The sequence below is a fragment of the Magallana gigas genome, chromosome 8 (assembly GCF_963853765.1).
Source record: "Magallana gigas chromosome 8, xbMagGiga1.1, whole genome shotgun sequence".
NCBI classification, from domain to species: Eukaryota; Metazoa; Mollusca; class Bivalvia; order Ostreida; family Ostreidae; genus Magallana; species Magallana gigas.
This window is the reverse complement of record NC_088860.1, coordinates 6,101,764-6,127,248: the sequence shown is the minus strand read 5'-3', so window position 1 is coordinate 6,127,248 and position 25,485 is coordinate 6,101,764. Positions and strand designations below refer to the sequence as shown.

The 25,485-nt window shown below is 34.6% G+C and overlaps 4 protein-coding genes across 10 annotated transcripts in view; 2 read left to right on the top strand and 2 right to left on the bottom strand.

The window, feature by feature from the left end:
* Nucleotides 1–823: 823 nt before the first annotated feature.
* Nucleotides 824–7,880, bottom strand: LOC105338648 (ectonucleoside triphosphate diphosphohydrolase 7). The gene is made up of 10 exons (XM_020071579.3): nucleotides 7,783–7,880; nucleotides 5,433–5,809; nucleotides 5,023–5,173; nucleotides 4,284–4,447; nucleotides 3,820–3,953; nucleotides 3,470–3,681; nucleotides 2,536–2,857; nucleotides 2,001–2,083; nucleotides 1,744–1,905; nucleotides 824–1,154 (listed from the first exon to the last, which is right to left on the bottom strand). The coding sequence occupies exons 1-10, from the start codon at nucleotides 7,788–7,790 to the stop codon at nucleotides 890–892; spliced, it is 1,878 nt and encodes a 625-aa protein (XP_019927138.3). The 5' UTR covers nucleotides 7,791–7,880; the 3' UTR covers nucleotides 824–889.
* LOC105338647 (telomerase Cajal body protein 1) lies at nucleotides 7,750–11,838 on the top strand. 2 transcript variants are annotated; one of them, XM_034474269.2, is made up of 12 exons: nucleotides 7,750–7,887; nucleotides 8,408–8,864; nucleotides 8,967–9,053; nucleotides 9,158–9,260; nucleotides 9,375–9,457; nucleotides 9,633–9,723; nucleotides 10,000–10,132; nucleotides 10,505–10,597; nucleotides 10,721–10,839; nucleotides 10,937–11,040; nucleotides 11,236–11,388; nucleotides 11,685–11,838. In XM_034474269.2, the coding sequence occupies exons 2-12, from the start codon at nucleotides 8,413–8,415 to the stop codon at nucleotides 11,821–11,823; spliced, it is 1,557 nt and encodes a 518-aa protein (XP_034330160.2). In that variant the 5' UTR covers nucleotides 7,750–7,887; nucleotides 8,408–8,412; the 3' UTR covers nucleotides 11,824–11,838. The 2 variants fall into 2 exon arrangements, with proteins under 2 accessions (XP_034330160.2, XP_019927160.3); XM_020071601.3 differs by having other exon boundaries at nucleotides 7,854–7,936.
* A 349-nt stretch (nucleotides 11,839–12,187) lies between these two features.
* LOC105338649 (cilia- and flagella-associated protein 206) lies at nucleotides 12,188–24,780 on the bottom strand. Its single transcript, XM_011443857.4, has 17 exons — nucleotides 24,658–24,780; nucleotides 24,388–24,516; nucleotides 19,741–19,824; nucleotides 19,079–19,169; nucleotides 18,755–18,943; nucleotides 18,161–18,319; nucleotides 16,799–16,891; nucleotides 16,374–16,486; nucleotides 15,782–15,901; nucleotides 15,298–15,402; nucleotides 14,469–14,555; nucleotides 14,237–14,341; nucleotides 13,883–14,025; nucleotides 13,550–13,649; nucleotides 13,024–13,167; nucleotides 12,628–12,716; nucleotides 12,188–12,499 (listed from the first exon to the last, which is right to left on the bottom strand). The coding sequence occupies exons 2-17, from the start codon at nucleotides 24,493–24,495 to the stop codon at nucleotides 12,355–12,357; spliced, it is 1,875 nt and encodes a 624-aa protein (XP_011442159.1). The 5' UTR covers nucleotides 24,496–24,516; nucleotides 24,658–24,780; the 3' UTR covers nucleotides 12,188–12,354.
* Nucleotides 24,747–25,485, top strand: part of LOC105338650 (dedicator of cytokinesis protein 1) — a 44,630-nt gene continuing 43,891 nt past the window's right edge. For all 6 annotated transcript variants that reach the window (XR_010708547.1, XM_066069180.1, XM_066069179.1 and 3 more), the window contains exon 1: nucleotides 24,747–24,886. Coding sequence is in view for 5 of the 6 variants with exons in the window: in XM_066069180.1 (XP_065925252.1) it covers nucleotides 24,847–24,886 (40 nt within the window). In the remaining variant the exon portion in view is untranslated. The remainder of the gene's footprint in view (nucleotides 24,887–25,485) is intronic.

Sequence of the window (25,485 nt, the reverse complement as noted above, 5' to 3'; positions counted from 1 at the left end):
TCGAGTACTCCGTAGAAACGCATTGGTCACCGTCAGGATGCCGTGACAGCCTTGTAAAAAAATTTTTCACAAAACATGTACTATCGTGTATACGTACAATATAAAGTATTGGATTTTTGGGAAGTAATTTTTCAATAATTCCTCTTTGTAATCGGCTGCTATAGAAGTGGAGTGGACCTGTGCATTCATTAGATTAATAAATCTGCAACATAAAAACAGTTCTTTGAAGTAATGAGAAAAATGATTACTCACTTGTCAAAAACATAATTAAAATCTTAAAAACAAAAAATGTTACCTAAAACGAATTAAAATAAAAAATTTATAACCTAAATTGAGAACAAGTCTTTCCAACAATTTTATTTTAAAAACGAACGTTTCAAAATCATTAGCGCAGCAGGAGTTACGACACACTGACATGCATGAGAATGACTTGCATAGATGTTCAACTTACCAAACATGAGTAATGTATAAATATTTATTCCCGATTTAAGGAGAAAGCAATTAACTAAAAAAGTCAAATATTTCTGTGTGGATGACAACAATCAATTCCGGGCAGATATTTTTTTATCAATTAAATCAGTCGGCAATTACTCTAATTATTTTCACAGTTTTGGGATACAGTACTTGGGGTTATTGTTGGCCCAGTAGGTAAAGGGAAAACTAAAAATGTGATGTTTAAAAACGGATGAAAGCAGAACAAGTGGTGATCAGAAAAGCTAGCTCACCTGTGTGACCCATGTGAGCTAAATTTTGAAAATCTTAACATATCTACATGATATCATTACCTTTGTTCAGTTCAGTGAGGCAAAAGCAAGGAAAAGAATGATACATGTACAGAATTTATTACAAATAAACAATGGATATAAATAATTTAAGAAATCACTGAATGCTATTGTTCTAGATCTTTGTGGTCGACAATGACGTAGTTCAGGCCCTGTTCTATCTGGTCCTCCTCCACCATGAAATAGGACATGGATGGAACATGATGGAGTTTGTCTGTCTTTTTAGACTGACAGATCCTCAAGTGTTTCAGATAAGATAAAATGGCAATAGTAACAATCACAAAGCAAAAGATGATCACATATTCGTTGATGACATATCTGTTTTTAACCCAGTGGGGTGGAGGGTGTTGAGTTTCAAAAGAGTTCATCCCCCTATAAAAGAGAGCATGGTGCATTAAATTTCCTTCATTATGTACAAATTTATTAATGAACATCTATTTATGTCTTATCTGTCCCTTTTCAAAATTGCTATCCATGTACAGTAGTTTGAGCAATTCAATGGAATTTTAATAAGCTTGTTACTAAAATTTCAATTATTCAAACACTCGCTGCTTTGATCAATCTATAAATAATATGACCAAATGATCTGATTTGAATTGTACATATAAATGTCCAGTGACATATTATTATCAAAACAGACTGTTGACATTTTAGACAGTTCCAGTACATGTACCAACAACAGGGATAAGTAAACCAATTTTGACTGCAAGCTATCTGTACACATAATAAGATAAATGGTTCCAACTCTAAGAGAAAACCCAGAGACTTAAATTTGGCATCCACAAAGTTAATTAAAAAATAAACAGCAAGATAAAAAGTTCACCAGGATATGAACTTGGTTGTTCACATGATGAAATCCTGTGAAGGGATCAATATATGTCTTTAATTATGGGAACAATTAGCTTAAAGTCAAAATGGTCTTGATCCCTTTGGTACCCATAGCCTGACCCTGTGGGGTTACCTCAGTGGTAGGAATCGTGTGCGGTGGAGGAGAGCGCCCAGCGTCCATTGAACCTCTCTGTGGTTGATCAGCTGTACAGACCGCAGCATGTGGTAGCTGGGTGGGAACTTCAGTCCTTTATGAAGAACTGTGGTCATCCAGGCAGCCTTAAAACACTGGAATCTGAAAACCAAAGAGAAAGTGTTGGTCCTCTTCTGTATTCTAAATAATTTCATGACATCATTTTAAGCATGGCACAGTATCTTACTCTAACTGACCTGAATCTGTTTTCGTCTGCTCTGGGGTAAAGCTTCTCCTCATACCAAGACTGTAGGGTGGACCACTTGGTTCCACAGAATTTCTAATGAAAACAAAAATTGATGGTTAATATTTCATCAACTAGATACATGTACTATAATACAAAGATGAAACATTTTTTTTGCCTATCTTATTTTTGCTCATTCAACAACAAAAAAAACAAAAAAAATACTCAAGGCCAAACTACTGAAAAGTTCTATAGAAATAATTGACAAATCATTTAAATGAAAATTTTTACCTCTGTTATAGAAATCTTGCAAATACATGTTATATCTGTTCTTATATTGTGATAAAAATATTGAAATAAGTTACACCATTGATTCATTTTTCATGAGGTAATTTTAAGCTAAGAGATGATCCATGTATGAATGGATAAAACAAGAAGTACATAATTAGTCAAGCATGTGTATCTTAAGAGGTAAACAAACAATCACATTAATTTTGATATTATTTTGCCTTTAGAGGCGACATAACAAATATCCTGTCATGACTCACTTTTGCTTCAAACTTGAACTTTTCAAAGTTGTAAATTCCTCCTATCCTGAAAACATCATCCATGGTATACCAAAACTCAGAAAAACCATAGAATTCACTGTTATGGAATGAAATCATGGGTTGATGAACACCGTTCATTGAACAAGGTGCTTGTTCACAGGGAATGGAAGCATTCCTGTTCAGTAATTTCACTAATTTAGAGGAACATGCCTCATAATCTCCTAGTCCATGAAGGAAGTGGATATGACCTTCTGTGTTCTTAACCTCCTGAGTCAGACCTACAGGCAGGCAGGGGTCAGATACATTGAACCTTGTCTTCTCTCTGTAACATTTAAAATTAATCTAAATTGCAATTGATAAAGAATGTAATTCCTTGGGCCAAATATTATTATTATTCTGAAACTACAAAGCATTGGACTTTGGAAAATCATTTTAATAATAAATATTTCAACGTAATCAATCAAAAGTAAATTCTTAACTTCGGTGTCTTGCCACAGGGAAAAAGGTATTATTACACAGTAGCATTTGATATTTAGACATCCAAATTTCTTGCATTACTTTGAAATGCAATGGAAAAAAAATTCTTCATTATCTGAATAAATTTCATCGAAAATCCTAGTAAAAAATTTAATGCTTCTGTAACCGTATGATTGTATGCTATATCATCTGTTTGAATAAAAATAATCGTTATTTCAAACTTTGAAATAACAATTATTTTTATTCAAACAGATGATATAGTATACAATCATACGGTTACAGAAGCATTAATTCAAACATGCGAGTGCCTGTTGCATAATGGATGACAGGATTTTCTTACAATGTCACATGGTATGAAAACCAGTTAGTATTTTAGCAACAATTACACTATAAAACCTATGAAATTAATTTCATAACACAATGTGAAAATTTAAGATGATCTATAATTTGAATTTACCTATTAAATGGAATGTTAAATGTTGTGTTTTCCATATCTGAGTTGGTTAGGCTGACATTAGATGTCAGTAAGAACTCCTCATAATGTTCCCTTGCTTCGTTCGCACCAAATCCAAGATATGTGGTCACATACACCCTATAAGTGTGGTCCAAATCATTGTTCTTGCAGCCCAAATTAAACTCTGCAATTCTATGCTTGGGAATGTTATTGTACTAAAAGAATGAAAAAGCATAGATGAATTGACATTGGTCTGAATAACTTTTACAATTTACAGTTATGTACCGTAGTTCCCCCCTCCCCCCAAAAAAAATTAAATTCAAGCATACTGATCTTTCCTCAGCTCTACCAACCTTAGATGTGATTTCGAATGCTATCTGCATTGATCCCCCTCCCATATCCAGCATTCCCACTGTTCTTCGCCTGACATGAGTTCTCTTCTCTTTGTTCGTGTTGCCAGGAACTTCTACAGCCACTAGAGGGTGTTCTGTAGGAAACAAAATACTGTAAATGTGGAATAATGTTTGGGGGAAATTTTTTTCCAATGTCCCTTTGACCATGTTTTAATACATGAAAAAAATATAATTTTTTAAACCATGTAAAACAATCTCTATTATTGTTAACTGATCTTTAAACTACATAATCCCATCACAAATGTTAAAAAAGAAAAATGAATTGTGTTATATAAATTTCTTCAAACTCTTAAATAAAATTTGTTGCACTGGCTTTATGTTTAAAAACCAAAAATTTTTCTAAAGGATTGAATAATTTAATTCACACATTACTGGCTTTCATCTCGTGAACACAATAAACGTACCATCTGCGCCATGATCAAACTTGTGCAGTACGTAGTTGACGGCGATCCAGGCATACACGCCCTCCTGTTTACCACTGATCACCTCCAGGTTACTCTCAGAGATCACAAAGGGAAACATCTTGGGGATTTCTGTGTACAGGTTCTGGAAAATGGCTTTTTGGGACCTAGACACATTACAAGTAAAATTATTTCCTTCATTTGTACTTTTCTCAAAAAAAGATCAAATATGAAATACAGAAATTGGGATATTATTAGTTTAACAGGCTTGCTCTTGAAACTCTAAATGTTTAATTTTGCAAAATATAATGTAACAGACAGTATAACAATATGTAATATTTAATATTGAGTAACAACCTTCCCTTACAAAAATGAGAAACAATGTAAATCTACTGGTACTTTTAATTACCTATTATACATTAAGAAACATTAAGTTTCAAAATTTTTAAAATCCTTCTCTGAGCCACGAGACTCATAAGGTCAGTGTTCATCTCTAGACGGGACACTAGTCCAACACCCCATCATAAGCAAGTACCCTACTGTAGCTGGAAGAAATAAGACAATACCGAGACAATATGGATAGAGTGCCTTGTCCAAGGACACAACACAGAACATCAAGTGACCACAGCAGGGCTTGAACCAGCAACCCTTAGGTTACTAGCCTAACACATATGACCACTGACCACTGAGGCATGTGCTTCTATACATCTACTATAAATAAAACTTTAAATCAAACACTCACTCTTCCGGGATCATGCGCATGCCTGCAGTTGCAAGAATAAACAAAATGGTCTCTTTTTGTTGATCCACCGGTATGTGAGCTGCCACAAACTGTAACAAAGGCTTGATGTAATCACTGGCCGCTTCTGGATTATCCTTAAAAGTGTCCAAACCTGTAGTTACATTAAAACATTTTCAGAACAATTATTACTTTTCACCACTAACTTGACTATCAGTATTATTTTTCATTTCTGATTCTAAATATTCCATATCTACATTGAAAATTCCTTCTAGCTTCAAGCTGTTATAACTTTTTGCCATGACAGATACTTTCAGCAATAATACTCACATGATTTTTGTTTCATCTAGCTACATATATAGAACATAACAACATCCCACTGGGATTTAAAAAGCTCTTTTTGATCAACAGACCTGGTTTTATCTTCTTTATGACTGGATTTCCCTGACTGTCCATAAACTGTTGGATGTTTAGGAGATCCTTTGGATTCCCTGAGTGTGGAGGCCAGAAATATAGAAACACTCTGCTGCCACTACTCCCACAGTCAATGACAATTCCATAGTGAACCTTGGGGCCCAGCCCCTCACCCCCCTCAATCACATGCTGGTGTTTCTTGTTTATAGGGGGTCGACCAAAAAATATTGTCTCCACAATTATGAATAAAATCACTAGAACAGTAAGAATAAGCACAGCCGCTAGCGCAGCTTGTTTGGTTGACCATCTCTGCAGGGTTGTCTCCCATCTCACATGTCTCAGGTTGTGTAGAAACTGTGGGACATTGAAATGAATTCTGAAACAGGAAAGGTAATGTTATAACTGTACAAAATCTTTTACAAGAATCAGCTCCACAAGAATATTTGTACCTAAGCCTTCACAAAGTAAATGTAAATGTGTTTTTCAACAGGTCTATAAAACCTATCTCATGTCAAATCTCTCTGATATAATTTAATGGTTGGCTGTACTCTGTCTCTAGATATTCAATAGGTAGATATTAATACTGTAAACAGGGAAATATTCACCCCCGTTTTATTTTCGCCCCTTTCGTCCTCGTCAACGGCAGGCGAATTTAAGACTGGGCAATTTCCGATGTCTCAAACTATCTCTCTTTAAAGACAACCATGTCTGGGCGATTAAGATGGGGTGAACCTGTTTGCAAGTGAAGAAGGGGGAATATAAAACGGGGCGAAAATAACCCTGTATACAGTAGATATTTATGCAGCACATTTTCTTAAATAATTTGATAAGTATTTAAATACCTCTGGGTTCAAACAATGTTCATTCAATATCAAATCCCAAGATTTTTTCTTTAAATCCCCCCTTCTAGCTTGTCAGTTTTGAATGCACAGCTAAAAATAATACATGTAAATTACAAGGATTTGCATTGCAACAGACATGAAAAGAACAAGGATGATAATGTTTGAAAAATTGTCTGAGTGACTTCTGAGTGGAGAAAAGATGTCAACATTTTCCATTACAAATCTCTGTAAGAAATCTGTAAAAAATTGTTCCTGTAAATTTTTCCAAGTGAAAAAATAATAATGTGTCAATGAAGTGTAGTAGTTGAGGCTAGATTGATCGTGGATTTCAGCCTGGATAGCTCAGTGGTAGAGCTCCTGACTACAGTTGCAGGGGTCCCAGGTTCGAGTCACGGTCCAGCCATATATTTTCATTGTATTTATATGCTCATTCCTCTTTTCCTACTAAAGATGGTGCCGAGATGGTTTACATTGTTCAGGCAATATGAATGTGATTAATAAGTCCTGACAAGGTGAACTTATGTCATACATGTCTCTGGGGACGAAAAATATTTAAGGAGGGAGGAATGTAGTATTCGGCTATATGGACCGTGGATATCAGCCTGCATAGCTCAGTAGTAGAGCTCCTGACTAGAGTTGCTGGGGTCCAATTTCAGATAAAACCATTATTATGTTTTCAAAGAACATAAGCTCATTCTTTTCCTATTACATTTGGTGTCATGACCTGCTCTGGAACTGACAGGTACGCTCCTGCCAGGGGAAGAACCTGGGGTGATCTTCGAGGGCGAAGATCATTTAAGGAGGGAGGAATGTAGTAGTTGAGGCTAAATGGACTGAGTAGCTCAGTGGTATAGCTCCTGACTACAGTTGCAGGTGTTCCAGGTTTGATTCCCGGTCCAGCCATATACTTTCATTGTAATTTTATACCGTTTCTCATTCCTTCTTTCATATTGAAGAAGATATCGTGGATATTTTCCCTTTTATCGATTTCAATTGCACTGCTTTCACAGTTATGTGTAATATTCCTAGAAATCGTCCAAATGTCCAGCATAAATATCTTTGGACAGACTACACCTCACATCAAATCCTTGTCAAATAATGTATAATGTACCGGTAATGATCGGCTAAATGGTCCATGGTTAGGAAGCAAAATTGTAAAATCCTTTCAAAACTATGCTTATACACAAAACAATCTGTATATTAAAAGAGAAAATCAAAAGGATGAGATTTCTAAGTTAGGCCTGTCGCGTGGACTTTGAACAGTGTGACTTATTAATCTACAATGTATTTCAAGTTTAAATCCTTTCCAACCGTAAGGATAGGTCCATACATCCTTGTTACACATTGTAAACAAACGACTTATTGAAAATATGTCCTGCTTCTATTTCAGAATTTTGATTCACTTTTATGATTTGTATCAATCTGATCAAGATATAAACTTTTAAAAAGCATTATACTACTGATTTCAGTATGAAAATAAGATTGAATATACAGATTTTACAAATACCTTGCCATGGAATTAAGTGATGGCTCTCATTCGGCCATGTTACGTGTCTTCGTCGGGCTCGACATTCCAACAGAAAGTGAAAGTAGAAACCAGATTCTCGTGCATGTATGTATTTTCAAATTGTGTAAAGACAGCAAGCCTTTATAATTATTTGGTATGTATCGTAAATCTCACTGAGTTATTAGAATGTTCATAATTTTGGAATGATCTTTTACTGGAGTTATAGGTGTATGAAGTTTGATTTAATTACGGTCTACAAAGAAAACAGTACAACTATTCATGAGCTTCACAAGTGAAGCAAACCTTTCACTAAGTGAAAATCAAAACACACGCCTCAGCCCCAGATTTTCAATGCGTCGAAAACACGCTAATTTGATGCAGGAAAACAAACATCTGCCTGAACAATCTTCTATCGTCGAGGATATAACTGCAAAATTTTTAAACCACTTTTTCTCCAAACCAGATTTCTATTGAAATGTGTTATTTGCTCAGTCACAGAGTTTAACTTTATGTATGAACTTTGATGGATTTAAATAATTGAAAATAATCTGTTGGCCCAGGTAGGATTTTTTCTGAAGGAGTTTGGGTTAAAAGAAGTGATTTTAAGTTAGTTATCTATTTGTAGAGGACATGGAGCTCAATAATGATGTTAATGATAAAGATGAACAACATCTTCGACCAAATGACTCAACCACTATCACAGATAGAAGCACACATAATATAACAGAACCACATGATGCAGTGGCGGGCCCCATTGAACCACTGAAAGCAGTAAATACTCACAGTATGGAAGAGCAAAGTTTAGAAACATGTCCACGTAAAGAAGACATCAGTGATAATACCAGTAGACGTGGTAACATTACTACAGATACAAATGAAGATGACAGGGTTAATGCAGCTGACAGTGCTTCAACATCTGTGTCTGACAGTAGAGTGAACAGTGCTGAGTCTGACAGTAGAGTGAGTAGTGAGGTGATAGTGGAACCAGAAACCTGTAGGGAAAACATGGAGATTAGTGACAATACTGAAAATATGGTTGATAATCAACAACAGTTCATGGTAGTTCATTCAGAAACTTCAAGGTTAGATTAACTTTGTACATCTTTTCGGTATTCCCAAATGTTAGTTTGAGGATGATTTACATATCTTAATATGTTTGCTTTACCGGTAATTTTGTATTCCAGTGACAGTCAAACATTACAGATGTATAGTCCAACCTTATTAACTCAGGTGGGGTTTGAGCCTGATAACTATCTCAGAGGATGTAAATGGTAAGCTTACAGACCATTTCACACTAACACAATGGCATGAAATACACCCTAATCCAATGCCTTTCTTAATCTCTGATTGTTTCATCTGTTAATTTTCTTTGAAGGTCAGTTGATGGAACCAAGGTTTTAACAGCAACTAATGAAAACAAGTTTTATGTGTATGATTTTCCACAGGATGTTGATACACAGTCCAATGTTTCTGAAATGGTAAACTGTCATTCTCAATTTTAAACATCCACTCTCACATATAAAATTTCACCACTTTATCTTGTTTTGACTTGTACTCTTGTTGTATGAATACTGAATGTAGTTTACTTTCAGAGGCATTCACGAGTTATATCTGAGACGGGCGGAGTGTATGATTACTGTTGGTACAACCAGACCTCGGATCAAAGCTCTTGCACGTAAGTTGTGTTCTGTTAAATCAACTACTGTAAACTTTCATTTGCTTGTTACAAAACTTTGGGAGCTTTGAGTAAGATTTAAATTCGAGACATTATTACCACTACTGTATCTAATATTTTGACACACACTAATAATAATCTTATTAAATTAGATCTGATTTGTTTTTAATTGAAGTTTTCTGACCACAAGTAAAGACAACCCTATACACAATTGGGATGCTAACACAGGACAGCTACTCTCCTCCTACCGAGCCTATGATCAAATGGTTTGTTATTTTTACTGTACCACATACTGCAAAAACTATTTTGATTTCAGAAAAAAAGATCTTGTTCATTAAGGCTTTATTCTTGTGAATTTCCAATTTCGAGCAACACAAAGAGAATAGATGTACATTAAAACACACTCTCTCTCTCTCTCTCTCTCTCTCTCTCTCTCTCTCTCTCTCTCATATCTTAATTGCAATTATCAGACAGGCTAAGGGTATTCATTATGCCATTCATGATTGTTTTAACAATATTCAACTTTCTTTGTTTACATTCAGGATGAGTTGACAGCTGCGTACAGTTTGTGTTATAGCCTGGATGGCACAAAGATATACAGTGGCTTTAAGAAGATGATCAGAGTGTTTGACACAAACAGACCAGGCAGGGAGTGCCAGAGTCGACCAACATTTGGTTTGTTCAATCCTACAACTTCAATTTGCTTGGATTTGCATTTATTGTAATTAGGTATCTAGGAGGCTTATTGAGATTTGTCTAGTTTTGAAAAGGGGGGGGGGGGGGGGGCGGTGTCTGCTTTATGAAAATTACACCAGTATTGTATCATAATAAAAACATTTACTTGTTGAAGAAGTGAAAGTATATACACACGTAATAAAGATTAGAAAAAAGTTTTTCAAATATATGCCAGAGTTTATGCCAGGCATATTTTATTTTGTGACGCGTTTTGCATAGTAAGATAGTCAAGATCAAAGTGTTACATTCTTGTTCTGTTGAGTAATGTAGCCCACAGGCTTCTTTCTTACATTTCTGTTTGATGATTTGCAGCAGGTAAAGTTGGAGGTCAGGGTGGGATTATTTCCTGCTTGGCACCAAGTCCTCAGGCAAATCTCTACGCTGCAGGGTCCTATTCCAGAAGTAGTGAGTATGATCATTGCTCTGTGTTAGTTTTTAAGACCTATCAATATATTCTTTGAAAAGAATTTTATTTTTATAGAACCTTGGATTTAGTTGTTGTTAAACACCATCATTTGTTGCTTGTAGTTGGACTGTACTATGAACCACAGGGGGAGGCTGTGTTTGTATTTGAGGGGCAGCAAGGGGGAGTAACTCACATTGCATTCTCACCAGATGGTACCAAATTGTTCAGTGGAGGAAGAAAGGTAAATAATTTAATGATAGTAGTAATTCTGACTTCAGTTGATGATATTTCTGATTTATGGATCACAATCAATGGGTAAATTGTCCTTTTCTAAACAGGATCCTGAGATTCTTTGCTGGGATCTTAGGAAACCAGGACAGATTTTGTATGTAGCTGTCAGGAAGGTGGAGACGAACCAGAGAATTTATTTTGATTTGGACAGGTATAGACAGATGGTTCAAATGAATATTTATAACATCCATTTAAAATGCAAATACATGTATACTCACTTTGATCATAAAATTTTCATAATTTATAATATGATGATTTGTATTGTATTTGTATCATAAAATGAATTTCAAAATGAAATATGTCTTTGTTTTATATATAACTTATTTGTAAGCGATTCTAATTACAGCACTGGGAGGTACCTTTTCTCTGGTAACCATGACGGTATGGTCACAGTGTGGGACACTCAGCAGCCTCCTGTCAAATTGCGACCAGATACCGACTTTGTACTGGAATCCTTCCAAGAATTCAGAGCCCATAACGACGCAGTCAATGGCATCAGGTATGTCAGTACTACAGCAAAACTTGTTAAGTACATAAACAAATATCAAAGTCAATGCTAATATAAAATAATGATTAATGTAAACGTTGTTGCTCAGGTTAGTAAGGTGGCCCATGGGCCTCTAGAATATCTGGTAGATCATTCTGCTACACAATACAAGTGTTACCTAGTTGCATTTGAGACACCAAGGAACATAAATGAGTACATAATGGACTACTATTATATACCTCTTGTTTTTATTATTTAGCAGTTTGACTTACGGTACTTTACCAATGCCATGATTTTTACTTTTGCAGCCTTCACCCTACACAGCCTGTTCTTGCCACATCATCAGGACAGAGACATGTTCCCAGCCTGGATGATGATGATGAAGATCTGCCTAGTGACACTGACAGTGATCAGGAAAACTCTCTCAAACTCTGGTTGTGTAAATAAAATACTTGTGTTATATTCTCTTGTTTTTCTGTTCCCCACAACAGTATGAGATATTTTCTTTTGAGATTGGCCAGAATTCCAGTGTGTAACTTCCACTTTTGATCACTGAATCTTACCCAGCAGTTATTGGTGTCCTCTTAAGTTGAAACCCAAATAAGACAGTTAAAGCTTACTTGGTATATTATAAAACAATCCCTTAAAAAAAATTGGATATTTACTACCAAAGTGAAGGTCACATTATCTTAAACCATGTTTATTTCCAATTAGAAACTCTACTATAGGAAAGCTCAGATTAATAACCCTTGGCTTGCGAAAGCCTAATAAGGATGTGTAGTGACACATTCATAGAAAGTCAAACACAAGGTACCTTTTTGATACACATTTAATAACTGAAAGGTAGCATGGTTATCACAAAACAATATAAGTAAAACATCCAAGAGAGGCTGGTCACTTCTAAAGCAGTCTGAAATGTCACATTCCTGTGTACACTGGTGAGAATCCTGTCGATAGCATCAACAACAAGGAAGACGGTTACGTCTGGTCCACATCCTGGGTGAGGTCCACTTTGACCATTTGGGTGGCTGTAGACATTCCACCCCCACGTAGCCCGGCCAGGAACACCTGGGGGCGGGGCACATTGGTGGAGGCGTCCGTCTTTGTCTGGGTTTCTTGATCCCTGCAGAGAACATGAACATGCTTTAGTATACAATCAACAGCATGTAATGTTACTTTTACTACAGTATTTGATGAGTGATTTATTACAAATTTATATAATTATAAGACACTGTCATAAATATGACATACTTTGGAGGCCAAACTTGAATTGCATTGTCCCTTCGCATGTTACTGAGATTGGTTTGAACTGAATGGGTGATGCGAGTTCGTAGGTTAGCCTGAAAGCAGAAACAAACAGCAATTTATATGAACTATATAAGCTAGAAACAATAAAATAAAATATTTTTTTTCAAATACAGTAATGACCTAAAAGAAAATATCTTTTAAATTATAAACATTTACACAATCATTGGAAATCTAAGAAAGCCATGCATTTAATAACCTCTATACACAGATCAAAAGATTTTGGACTTTCAGAAAATTACATTGTTTTTTGCCTGAATTAAGGTGTACCTATTGACATTATATTATATATGGGTAGTTCATTTTCAACATTGGTTAAGCCTGATAATTTTATCCACTAACCAGTTTTATAGCTTTCCGCCTAAGTTCCCATTCATTCCACTCATATGACTTGACAATGTTGGACTCCATGAAATGAGTGTCTGTCTGTGTGCCACTGTCACACTTAGTGACGGGCTTCTCTATCATTCGCCCCTGATCCTTTCCCTGTAAAACAAAGGCATGCAAAATTAACATTGTTATTTGTACCGGTACTCTTTGAAGGATGAATCCATGAAATCCCAAGATTCAGTTTCTTAATATCTTATCTTTTTTGTTAAATTATTAAATAAAAATTCTTTTTTGTGTTATGCAAAAACAAGGCATTTACTACTAGATGTAGGAATACAGCATTTGTATCTATTTGTGTCTGTCATACTGAAAACTAAACATTTCAGGAAGAATAACATTAATATGTCCATATGTTATTAGGAGGAAGATTTCCATATGTTATTAGGAGGAAGATTCTGAAAACAGAAATAGCATCTGAATCAAATATCAATTTATAATCAGGAAAATAAAAGCTATATATAATTAATTATTCTTCTACCTGTGAATATGGCGTTATTGTTGCAAACTGAGTGTGTAGTTCTAACAGCTGTATGAGTTCCGGACTCTTTTTGGCACCTTCTGCCACCAGTCGAATGTAACTGTAAATTGATAAAAAATTTACTATAATTAGTCTACTTACATGAAATAATTAAGTTTCTCATAATCATATAACATTTAATTTAGAAAGATTTGAAAGTTAGCATGCATCAATAGGCATGCATTTCACAAAATATTGACCTCCTTATGTCAATCAACATCCTTTCCACTAATTAATATTGAGTGAAAAAATTGATAGAAGAACATATGAACAATGCGTGTAGTAAACACTCACTGGTCAGGATTCTGGGCGAACTCTGCGGCTGCATTCTTATTGGAGAAGGCGTAATAGTGGTCCTTGTACCTCAGCACCCCCACCTCGGGGTTGGACGGGATCAGAAGCCGGTCAAAGTTTGCTAGGGACAGAGCACAGTAGCCCTGTTTGAGAAATATTAATAATTTCAATAGATGTGGGATGGTTACAGGTTTGTATATTATTTTTGAAAATAGGAATATCATGTTTGTATCAATTAATGCATAGAGCTACATTGATCAAGAGTCTATTGCATCAATTACTATATATTAATCTATAAGCCTTTATGATATCTTCAAAATGCTTTTGGCCTATAATAATAAAACTCTTAATTACCCTGTACTGGAGTGGAAGTTTAGTAAAGTTTTTAGTGGTTTCTGGAAACAACCAATCTGCGTCTTTGAAATCCTTAGTGTTCACTCTATTCTCAGGCCCTGATGTCTGGAATAAAAAACACCCACAGGTAAATATAAATTATTTCAATACATTGCAGATGGATGCATCAGCTTGACATTTGATTGCAATGACCAGAAATGTATATATAACAATGGGTGTCATTTGTCATTACCTCTTGAATTCTCTGTTCATCAGTTTTAACTGTTACACCCTCCAAAAATGGACTCAATGCTTCATCAGTGAACAGTTCTCTATGTCCCTAAAATAGTAAAAAATGAAATATCTCAAAACTTATTATCTCATGGTAAATGGTAAAACAATTTTGAAGTCTTTTGAATCTCTACAGACATTGCACTTGCATTGTATTTTTGAATATTGAAATATAAACCAATTACATATTCATAATTAAGTCATAAAGTAAGCCAAGGTTACAGCAAACACGCTTATATATATCCAATTACCAGTATATATTTTTTAAATAAACAGTAAAACACAGTTACAGGGAATGCCCTTTTCATGAATTCACCCCAACAAGGAAATCAATTTCATTCCCTTAATCATATAATTGTATTCTAAACTTATCGGATAAAACAAATTAACGGGTAGGGTTTTATGACCAAATGAAAATCGCTTTTACTTCGAGCTTTATGATGATCATGTTTTACTGTATATATGTTGATGATTCCTGTCATGATTCATGTGCAGATCCAGAAAATTAAAATAGGGGTGTGTGTTTCCAAGGCATATTTTCAGTAATTCTGTTATACATGTACTAATTAATCTCCTTGAGGAGTCCCTATATTGAGTTATGTATGTACTAACTACCCTTGGAGCTAGGTGTCCGATAATTGTGTTATTTTATCTCCTTTTGAGGCGCCCTCTCTGTTATATATGTATACCTCCATTTGAGGTGTCTATTGTGTTATTATACCTCCCCTTTCGAGGTTAATACCTGTTATGTATTATACTAACTCCCCTTAATGGAGGCATCTTGTACTTACCCTGGTATATGGCTCCAAACTAGCTAAGATATTACTGAGAACACTGAGTAAAACCATTTCATCCTGAAAACCACTCCATAACTGTGATAGATGGATGAACTGGGGCTGAAAAAAGTATAAAAATCTAGTGTTCCTCATTTGAAGCTGACAAAGATACTAAAAATACTATGAATCTTCTCAATCTGATTTGCTGATTAAATGTGTCTTATATAGGTCATGACACCTTCCTTTTAGCTGCCTCAGCCTTGTCTAATCAAATCACGAAAAAATTGTGAGGTTTATTTGTCGGAATAGCAGCAGTATACATGTAAATGTAAGACACATATAAAAAGGTCAATGAAAAAAATAGAAAAAAGATATAATTTTTGCCTTCTTATTTTCTTAAACATGTATTTTTCAAACACAACTTCTGAGAAAAACACTATTTTTGTTATGAACATACTAATTTTGGAACCCTTTGATTTTTTTCACTATTGAAACTTACGTAGACTTGAGCAGTTGGAACAGCTGTTTTAGACTGAACTGTAGCTTGAAGCTGTTCCATTCTTGTTGCAAGCTGTTGCTCTAATAATTCAACTTGTTGGGCACAACTTATAACATCATTCTACAACAAGAAAATTATTTGTTATTTCACTGTACATTTAACAATGTTTAACAAAATCTGCATGTGATCCAGCATACTGTATTCTGTGTTTTTGCATGTAATAAATGTATTATTCAAGAATTATTAAAAGCAGAGAAATGAAATTTTTTTTCAAATACCATATACTTAAGCAAGAAGCCCATGAGCCACATTGCTCACCTGAGCAGCAATGTTTGACCCTGATCTGACCTTGACCCAGTTTAAGCTTTTATAATTTATTAACCATTTTCAAGTACAAATTAAATTATTATACATGTAGGAGTGAATTTGGCAGCTTCATGTAGAATTTAAAGTGGTATAAACTTGGTTTGGCAGTTTAAAAATGATGAACTGTGAAGCAGTTTCTGAATAAGCTTTAAGCTCAAAAGAGCTAAAACACCACACACTAAAATGATGCAGGTATGGAGAGATCAATTAACCTGCATATACATACCAGTATAACTCGGAGGAATGCCTCATGCTGTCTTGTGTTGATTAAAGCTTCCTTTAGTAACTGTAGTGATGGACCCTCTTTGGAATCTCCAGACAAACTTTTTTCAATCAAAGCTTTAAAAAGAAAAAAAAATTACATAAATTTTAAACTCATTATGAGCATTAGTATTTAAAGACCACTGCACAAATTTCTATAAGTAAATTTATGTAAGGAAGTAAAACATGAACTAAACACTTAAAATACTCATTGAAATAAAGCACCACTTATGTTGTAAAAGAAATCCTAATTTACCATAAAAGTTAAGGCGCTCTTATTTGCCCTGTGTTCTAACAAAATATGAAACTAATTCAAATATATTTGAAAGCTTGATATCAATTTCTTTGTACATTTCTTCTACTTTGTTTTATTTGTGCTGCTCAGTATACCTGTGTATTTGTTTGCTGATTTCAGAGTTGCCTGAATCTCGGCATCCACATTCTGTGTGGTGGCTGGAACAGCTTCATTCAATATGGCAGGCACTGGAATAACACAAATACAACTAACTGTGCATTGATTACCTATTAGTTTAAGTTTGCATTTTACAATGTTGGAATTCCCACAATGAATTTATTCAGGAGCTACATTTTGGTGATTTTAATTGATATAAGAAATTTGCTAATTTGGCAGTAGATAGCACAGTAAAACTCGTTTAGTACAAACACGGATATAGCGAATTCTCGGATATAGCGAAGTCTTTTTGAGTCCCCGGTAAAATTCTTAACAAATCTTTGCAAATTTTTACGGTTATAACGAATTCAGATATAACGAATTTACGGATATAGCAAACTGATTTTGAGTCCCGTAGAGGTGAATTATAACGAAATTTAACACTTTTATAATGAATGTCTTTACAGTTTAAAAAAGTTTGCACTATCCTTTAACATAATAGTTTGAATGAATTTATTTTCATCTAATTTTTTTGACTTACAATCCAATTATTAAAGGTATCAAAGTAATGTGTTTTTATTCTAAGCCTCAATTAGCAAAACTTATAGTCTGGTCTAAGAATATGTGTATATAGTGAATTTGCTATAGTTAATATTACGAATTCGTTATACGGATATAGCGAATTCGGATATAACGAAGTAATTACATCAGTCCCTAGTATTGATGTTCCAATCATCGATTATAATCGAAAATCGATCGATTGTTATCGCATTTTAAGCGCTCGATCATAAAAGGTTTCATTACGATTTTTTCCCTTTCAACGAGCACATATCATAAACAGAATATTCTAGACGCGAACTATCTAAACCCTAAAATGGCGGGCGGTCTAAAAATGGCTGACATGTCAGACGAGCTCCATATTCTTACTCGGGAAATATAGCACATTCCCAAATTTGGACGCATTTTGGTTTCAAGAAAATTAATGTTGGACTGTCTACTAAAGAAAATCTTTTGAATATAATTTTTTTATAGCTAGAAATACTAAGTAAATCAAATTACAAAAGCCTAGTAATAAGTCTGTTCATTGTAACTTGTTTATTTACATTTATTTAGCACTACACTATAAAATATAAAAATCTCTGATTATAATCGATAATTAGTTAGTTGCGGGAAACCGATTATCGGTTATGAAAATCTCACCGATTCCCATCACTAGTCCCTAGGACTTCGCTATAACCGAGTTTTACTGTACCATCAAAATTCGCTAAAATTTGTATCCCACTGAGGTAACCACATTACAAAATGTTAAAGTACATTTCTCTTTAATTTTCAAAGGTAAAGCAATCCTTGAGGAGACGTACAGTCATCTATTCCTTCTCCTCCTTTTCCACACTCCTTGTTAAACAGTCGAATTCCGGTCACAATCATGGTCAGCTCCAGGAGTTGTCTTTCCTTGTCTCTCTTTGTTAATGACATAAAAGTTCCCAACTCTGTTTGGGGAAAAACACTCTGCAAAGCAGCTGCAATCCACAAAATAATACGGGTACAGGGTTAAATGAAACAGTCATGTAAGAAAATAATTGGGATATAATTTACACAAACACTGATGTCATTACAGTGCTTTATGATGTACAATAAAACAAGTGAGTAAAAGCTGAAGGCTTAAATCAAATTCATGCTTATGCAGAAAGTCAGATCAATCCTTCTTTTAAAGATGTACTTATTCCCCCCATCTTATTTTTGCCCCTTCCGTCCTCCTTGTCAAAGAGCAAATTTTAAACTGGGTGAATTCCAAACAATTCTTAAATTACTGTCTTAATTAGAAAGAGTATCTATCATATATTCCATTGTTTGAGCAAATTCAAGACGGGGCTAGTGTAAAAGGGCGAAAAAAAAAAGGTGGGGCAAAAATAACCTTGTATACAGTATGGTACATAATGAAAAATGTGACTTACCTGTTGCCTCTCTGACCACTGCAATATCTGTGGGACTCCCTAACCCTGACCTCAGCAGCACCGCGGACACAATCTTTCTGTACAAACTCTCCAGTTCCTCCCGTGTTCGTGCCCGGCTATCTGTGATTTCTCTTATCACAGGCTGCAGTCGAGACTCTAACACTCTCCTATGCTCCTCCAAAAAGTCAGCTGAAAAGTTGAACATATAATGGTGTATGTTAATGTATGCCCTAACAAATAATGAAGATTATAATTTAATTAATATAGAGGAAAGAAAAAGAATATTTGAAGTGGGTTTTTTTTTAAGCATAAGAATCAACTTACAACGTGTTGTATAGTTCATATCAAAATACACTTGCATTTTGACAGTTTCCAATGCAGGGGACCTGTTGTCCATAAGCCTGTCAACACAGAGCTGAAATATGAAAAAATATCAAGTGATCATATTCTGTAATATTGCTTCCTAGAAAGAAAATTAAATAGGAGAAATGAAAAAAAAAATAATAATCAGCTAAAGATGCATCACATATCTTTTAAGATATCTTGAGTTTGATAATTAATTTATATGATATCCCTGTTTTATGCAAACCAAGAGACTTGTTTGGAAGAAAACCAACTTCATTCCCCTTGGTCTTGAAAATGTTTTATAAACTTATTGCCCTGATATATGTTTAGAATGAATTCAAACTGTTTGTCTCTAGTTCTTTGCTGTAAAAAAAATGTGTGCAGAGAGAGAAAGAGAAAGAGAGAGAGAGTTGTTTTACATCTTGATGACATACCATAGTAGTTGATTTAGATATAATGTGGGACTCATTTGACAGGAGTTAACATTATTTACATAAATGCATGGTAGTGGTAAGAAAAATTTATGCGGATTGAGTACAATATGAGCCACTTGCAGTATAGCTCAAACTGCAAGTGCATATTCATTGTTAGCTTATGAATTTTGACAAAAATTATTATTGTATCTGTATACTTCTTCATACCTTGATAAGCTTTTGAACATCATCTTTGGTGAGTGTTCTGTCCACATTAAACTCATTTGATGGATCCAAGACCACTGCCTTCACCTATCAAAAGAAACCTAATACATTAATATCACCTACAATAACAAATTTAAAGTATATCTTAAAGCAGTGGGAAGATGCTATCTTTGCTACTGTAACAGGATGGGGAAAATAATGACACATCAGAACAACATTCAAACCTGAGCCCACTAAATCTACCAATTTAGCCATCTAGTGCTGATGTTTGAACTGGTCTAACAGTCAGAATCCCCCCCCCCCCCTTAATTGATCTTCACCCTTGAATATCACCATTCCTGGGCTCTTCCCCCTGGCAGGAGTACAGCGTACCTGTCAGTTCCAGGAGTTAATGGTACGGCACCAAATGTAATAGGATTAGAAAAATAATGGCTAACATGACTGATATTGAAACCCAGGCCCTCTGAATCTCTGGTCATGTGCTCTACCAATGGAGGTATATGGCCCCAGGTTTGAGTCCCAGTCTGGTCCACATTAATTCCCCAGGGCTTAATATGGCCAAAATGTGTAAATATAAATTAACAGTCATAACTGTAGACTGAGCATGTGACGTTTAATTTTTGGCTGTTGATTTGAGTTGGTAGGCCTGGCGAATCCAACTGTTTACGCTCTCTAATTAAAAAAAAAACCAACTGTTTAATCCAAAAACCTGAACTTGGCCCAACAGCCATACCATTTACATATTAATTAGTAAGGTCAAAATGTGTTATACTCTGTCCCAAGATATCCTGAATTCACATTTGGCTTAATTGCTTGATATTTATAAATTACCTCAGGGTTCAAACGATGTTCATTCAAAAGTATGAAAAATTTCCAAGATTTCTCAGTCAAAACGCCCCTGTTAGCTTATCAGGTTTCGATACAATGCTAAATCAAAGTACTGAAAGTACTGTTAGACGGTGGCGTCGTTTGAAAGTGGCATGTTACATATAACAATGAGTGATGTATGATAATTATTTTTGTAGAAAACCGCGGCCAGTATCGCATTCATGTACTAATACTTAACGTTTACTCGCACAACTAGTCGTGAGTTTCCTACATGGATAACTCTGTGGAAATCGTAGCTGTGATCTCACTCTACACTTTACAAATGCTGTGTCTCTTGGTCGTCATCTTTTGGGAAAGACCCAAAGATTTATCACAGTAGTCTTTGTCGTATAGAAGTTTGTATCTATATTTTGTATCAATATGTTTGTATATATATCAGTTGACATTAAAACCCCGTTTGAATGGTTGCCACCACATATTGAATGAATAAATCAAATCCAAAGCGATTTCATCACAGTACGCCCAAATATTTGATTGTTTGAAGAAGGGGAATTTTGGTTTTTTCCTTTTTGACCTTTGGGTTGACCCCGCAAATGGGAACAACTTTTGAAAAGTGTGGATTGAACTATTGTGCTTTAAATATATTGTGGATTTCTCAAAGTAACGAGAACAAATAAAGCTTTGGTATGATAAAATACTTATTTTTACTAACTATTTGGGCATACATATAGTATGTTAATTGTCCCTCTCGACAGCATTTTCCCTCATTTTCTTCACGGGGAAAAAGTTGCAGTCTTGTGGATCATCACATTTGCTTTTTTTCCCCTCATAGTCAGTTAATACATTAAGGTGTAAAGAAAATGGAATGGGTTTACAAGAACCTGTCTGATAAAACTGGTATTGCTTTTGGAGTGCACGTCATCATGAAACAGAAGAGTAAATCAATATCTTATCTTCGACTTTAGGGGATTATTTCCATTTGCTCACAACGAAAGTGAATGAAAATTTTAAAAAAATATCATACAGCATTCGGTCGCGGCAGTTTCATTAATCAACGTTTTAAACATTTGTTCTATTGTATTTAGCTATAGATTTATTCAAACCATTTGAATGAATTCGGGAAAGTCACATGTATATTTTATCGCTTCTCAGTACACTTTAACACGCATAAATTACTTGCTACATTAAACTTTTCTAGTAAACTTACAACAAATATTGATTAATTATACAAAATAAGTTTTTAAAAACACCAAACAAACAAAATTCAAGCTGAACACACGTTTTTCTGACCGTACAGCTGTGTATATAAAGAAGATGGGGGGGGGGGGGGGGGGTAAGATGGCACAACTGCCCTTTTGGTTTAGTTGTAAAATACAATTTCAAATTTAGCATTTTTTCAATTAAATATATTTGATATGTTATTATACAAGTTTACAAAATGGTAATTTCTACCTATATTCAGTTTGAAATATTTCAAAAAGATAAGAAAAAAATAATAAATTTTTAAGTTTTGGTGGTATCGAACCCAAGTTCTATAAAGTTTCCTAATGGCTGGTGCTCTAACCACTGAGCCATTTCATTCACAACAAAGTGCGTTGTTTAAATGCTATATGAGACAATGACCACGAATTTTCGGACTTGTATTATATTTCTAAAACTTTCAATTGTTGAGCTACAAAATGACATTTTTGAACTGTAGTGGGTCATCTCTCCACATTTTTGTTGAGTCCAATCGGTTTATTAAATTCCATTAAACCACATTTAGACTGTAAAAAAAAAATATTGAGCTCAGACCCACTCTATGAAAGAAAATGAATTGAAGTTAATCTGATCTATCTAATCAGTCCTCATATGGTCATTTTACACGCCTTATTCGCCCATCTTCTTTGATTTTATTCTTTGCATGTACTAAACAATAGATCTAGGGTTCGCAAATCCCGGCAATATTTTCGGAAAGCTTTATTTCTGTAGCTCAGCAGAATTCTACAGTCATCTATGAAGCACATTTTTTTGCCTTCATGTTTCATTATTTATCGCAAATATAGCATGAATGTATACGCTACGGCCGATGTAGCATTGTGTTAAGTGATGACACTTTCTAACCGGTGTGTATTTCAATTGCGAGTCGCAACAAACTGGCGCATTTATATAGGCCCGCCTATTTGTAAATGCATGTTGACAAAATGATGCTAACACTTGGAAACAAATGTCGAAGAAAGTTCATAATAGAGTTGTACTCGCGAATTAAGAATCATTTGAGAACAAACGGGGCGATGTTTACGTACATATGTAAATAATGTTATCTGTTAGTGAAAAAATGCCCCCAAACCAAAGAAAAGATGCTCTCTTACATTACCGTTCATTATGTACCATAAATGTATATGGAATATCGCATGTTTTTTCTCACAAAAAAGCTAGCGTTTGCTGCAAATTAGAGATACACGAGCTGACACGCCGTGAAATCCATAAGACGTTTTACAGCATATGTAAAAAAAATCTGAACTAAAAATCTTTGAAACATCGTAAAATGTAGTTTATAAACATTTAAAATGGCGACTCGATTTGCACGTGAATTTTACAATCCGACGTCGATTAGCGTGTTTGAGAGAAAGTCAGCAGCAAGTAAAGCGTCAACATCTGCAGTAAATATTGTCTGATGAATATTGAGGTGCCTGTAATAAAATTTATGTTTCTACAGACTGAGTGAGGTACAAAATAAGGTACATTGTAAATCACAGGTCAGTCGAAAATTTAACACATTTGTATCGTAAATTTAAAGTTTTTGTGTGTTTGAAAACACATGCACACTTGTAGAAGAAACTGTGCCATTGATCGGTTGAAGTTCAATAAAATGTAATTTATGTAATATTCATTGTCAGTATCTGTTGTGAATTCTTTGGAATAAGCTACAACAACAAAAAATATACTGCTCAACTAAAACTAATGCGTTGAAAATGGCTGAATTTATCGATGAAGCATAATTGCTGAAATATGAAATGGCAAACCAGTTTAAATAGTGTGTTTCTGACAATTATTCATATCATAAAAAACAAGAAGCAATTATTGTGAGATCTCTTGACCAATTATCGCAGTGATATAGTTTATATGCAGTCCTGATACAGAGTTAAACGTCAAAACTGGCAGTTTGAGCCTTATATTATTAATACCGCGTAAGCAGATAGGGTAACGGCTCATTTAAAATAAAACACAATTTCATACATTATTTAAATGTATGTACAAAATAATTAGCAGCTATAATGCTTAAAATATCTGATAAGATTAAAATGAGTTCTCATACTGAAATCGACACGTAGATAAAACACTGCATACATGTACCTAACAGAGTTATCGTTCGTTATCCGCTAGGGTCCCCGTGAGAAATACCCTTCCGGTCAGGACCGTAGCAATAGACAGTGGCTATAAATAGCCACCGTCTAAAAATGTGATGTCTACAGAGATTTTGTATTGCAGCAAGCCCGGATGATAACGTTGAAAAATTGCGCAATGAATTCCAAGTGTATTCCGAATGGAGAAAATATGTAAACATTCCCCATTATAAATCTCCGTAAGGAATCTGTTTTCGTTCCTGTGAATTTTTCCAGGTGAAAGATGAATGTATCAATAAAATTATCCTGGAAAATAGCCCTTTCAACTATTTCAATTGCACTTCTTTCACAGGTATGTGTATTTTTATTAAAAATCGTCCAAATGTGCTGCATAAATATCTTGGGACAGACTATAATATAAATTAGCTGAGAGTTACCTGGATACATCATCATACACACATGCATAAACATCAATTCTATTCACGTTAGAACTTACCATAAAAGCAACAAGAGTTTCAGACACAGCTTGTCCTTTACTAGCACATTCCTGGGCAATTTCCCTGATAATGTTTTTGATGACACTCTCTGCCTGGGCTCGAGACATTGTTAAAGTTGGAAGGATAACCTTTTAACGACAAAATAAGTTTAAAGTATGTCCTATATGCATATATCAATCAAAATAAGAAATTCAGTTGTTCTTATTTAACTGGCAGTATACGTAAGAAAAACTTATCATAAATATTTGCTTGAGTTTTGAGATTCTTACCTGCAGTAATAAATTCCAACACACTTATTCCACCATATTGTTTATCCCTAGATACAAAGTCGTGCGCATGTTCCGGAAATAATATTCCCACGTGATCCAGATGGCCGTCATCTCTCAATAGACTGGAGTCTGAAGATGTACACTACTGTTTATTCATCAGATATGTAAACTGGATTATTTAAAATTGCAATGTGGCAAAAAACGGACAGAAGTCAAAAGTATGGAGTTGGTAAGTCATACATTTTCTTTTGCAGGGAACAGGAAAGTAATTTTTAGATGAAAATGTACAGGGCTGAAATCAGGAAGTGATCTCCATCACTGCCTGTATGAACGAATGTAGGGTCGAACCGTCGTCAGTCGAACTAGTAGCTGGTTCCTTTATATCAAAGCTTTATCTAGATTTATTCTGCTGTTGCAATACTGTTTTCATTAAAAATGCAGGGATAAGGAATTGCAAAGGAAACTTTGTTTACTAAAAAAAATTCTGAAGTAAAATTAAAAGATGAGTAACATTTTCATCCCAGAAGTCATTTATCGTATAACAAAAATAAGCATTGCACCTGTATCAGTAAAGCTAAATGTTTATGCATATTGTTGGTTTGTATTTTATTTTATTTCATATATAAAATATAAATGAGTACCAATTTAGTTTATAATTTATTCTAATATTGCTTAGATTTAATATTTTGTAAATTGCATCAATCTCTTCATTCTTGGGTGTAACTTATTTTAGTTTTTTCCTGGTATAAAGTATTTTCTGCAGTCAAATTTTAGTTTTGTGACAGTCAGACTGATTTGAAAGCTGACATGATAGTTCAATTGGAAGTG

Coding starts and splice junctions, on each gene's coding strand:
- LOC105338648 (XM_020071579.3), bottom strand. Junction 5,174..5,432: donor CATAAAGAAGATAAAACCAG/GTCTGTTGATCA, acceptor ATGTAACTACAG/GTTTGGACACTTTTAAGGAT. Junction 3,954..4,283: donor GTTTGATCATGGCGCAGATG/GTACGTTTATTG, acceptor TGTTTCCTACAG/AACACCCTCTAGTGGCTGTA.
- LOC105338647 (XM_034474269.2), top strand. CDS start 8,413: ATGGAGCTCAATAATGATGTTAATGATAAAGATGAACAACATCTTCGA. Junction 10,598..10,720: donor AGGGTCCTATTCCAGAAGTA/GTGAGTATGATC, acceptor TGTTGCTTGTAG/TTGGACTGTACTATGAACCA. Junction 10,840..10,936: donor TGTTCAGTGGAGGAAGAAAG/GTAAATAATTTA, acceptor TTTTCTAAACAG/GATCCTGAGATTCTTTGCTG.
- LOC105338649 (XM_011443857.4), bottom strand. CDS start 24,495: ATGTCTCGAGCCCAGGCAGAGAGTGTCATCAAAAACATTATCAGGGAA. Junction 19,825..24,387: donor AAACTCTTGTTGCTTTTATG/GTAAGTTCTAAC, acceptor TTCTTTTGATAG/GTGAAGGCAGTGGTCTTGGA. Junction 15,902..16,373: donor CATTCCTCCGAGTTATACTG/GTATGTATATGC, acceptor TTCTTGTTGTAG/AATGATGTTATAAGTTGTGC.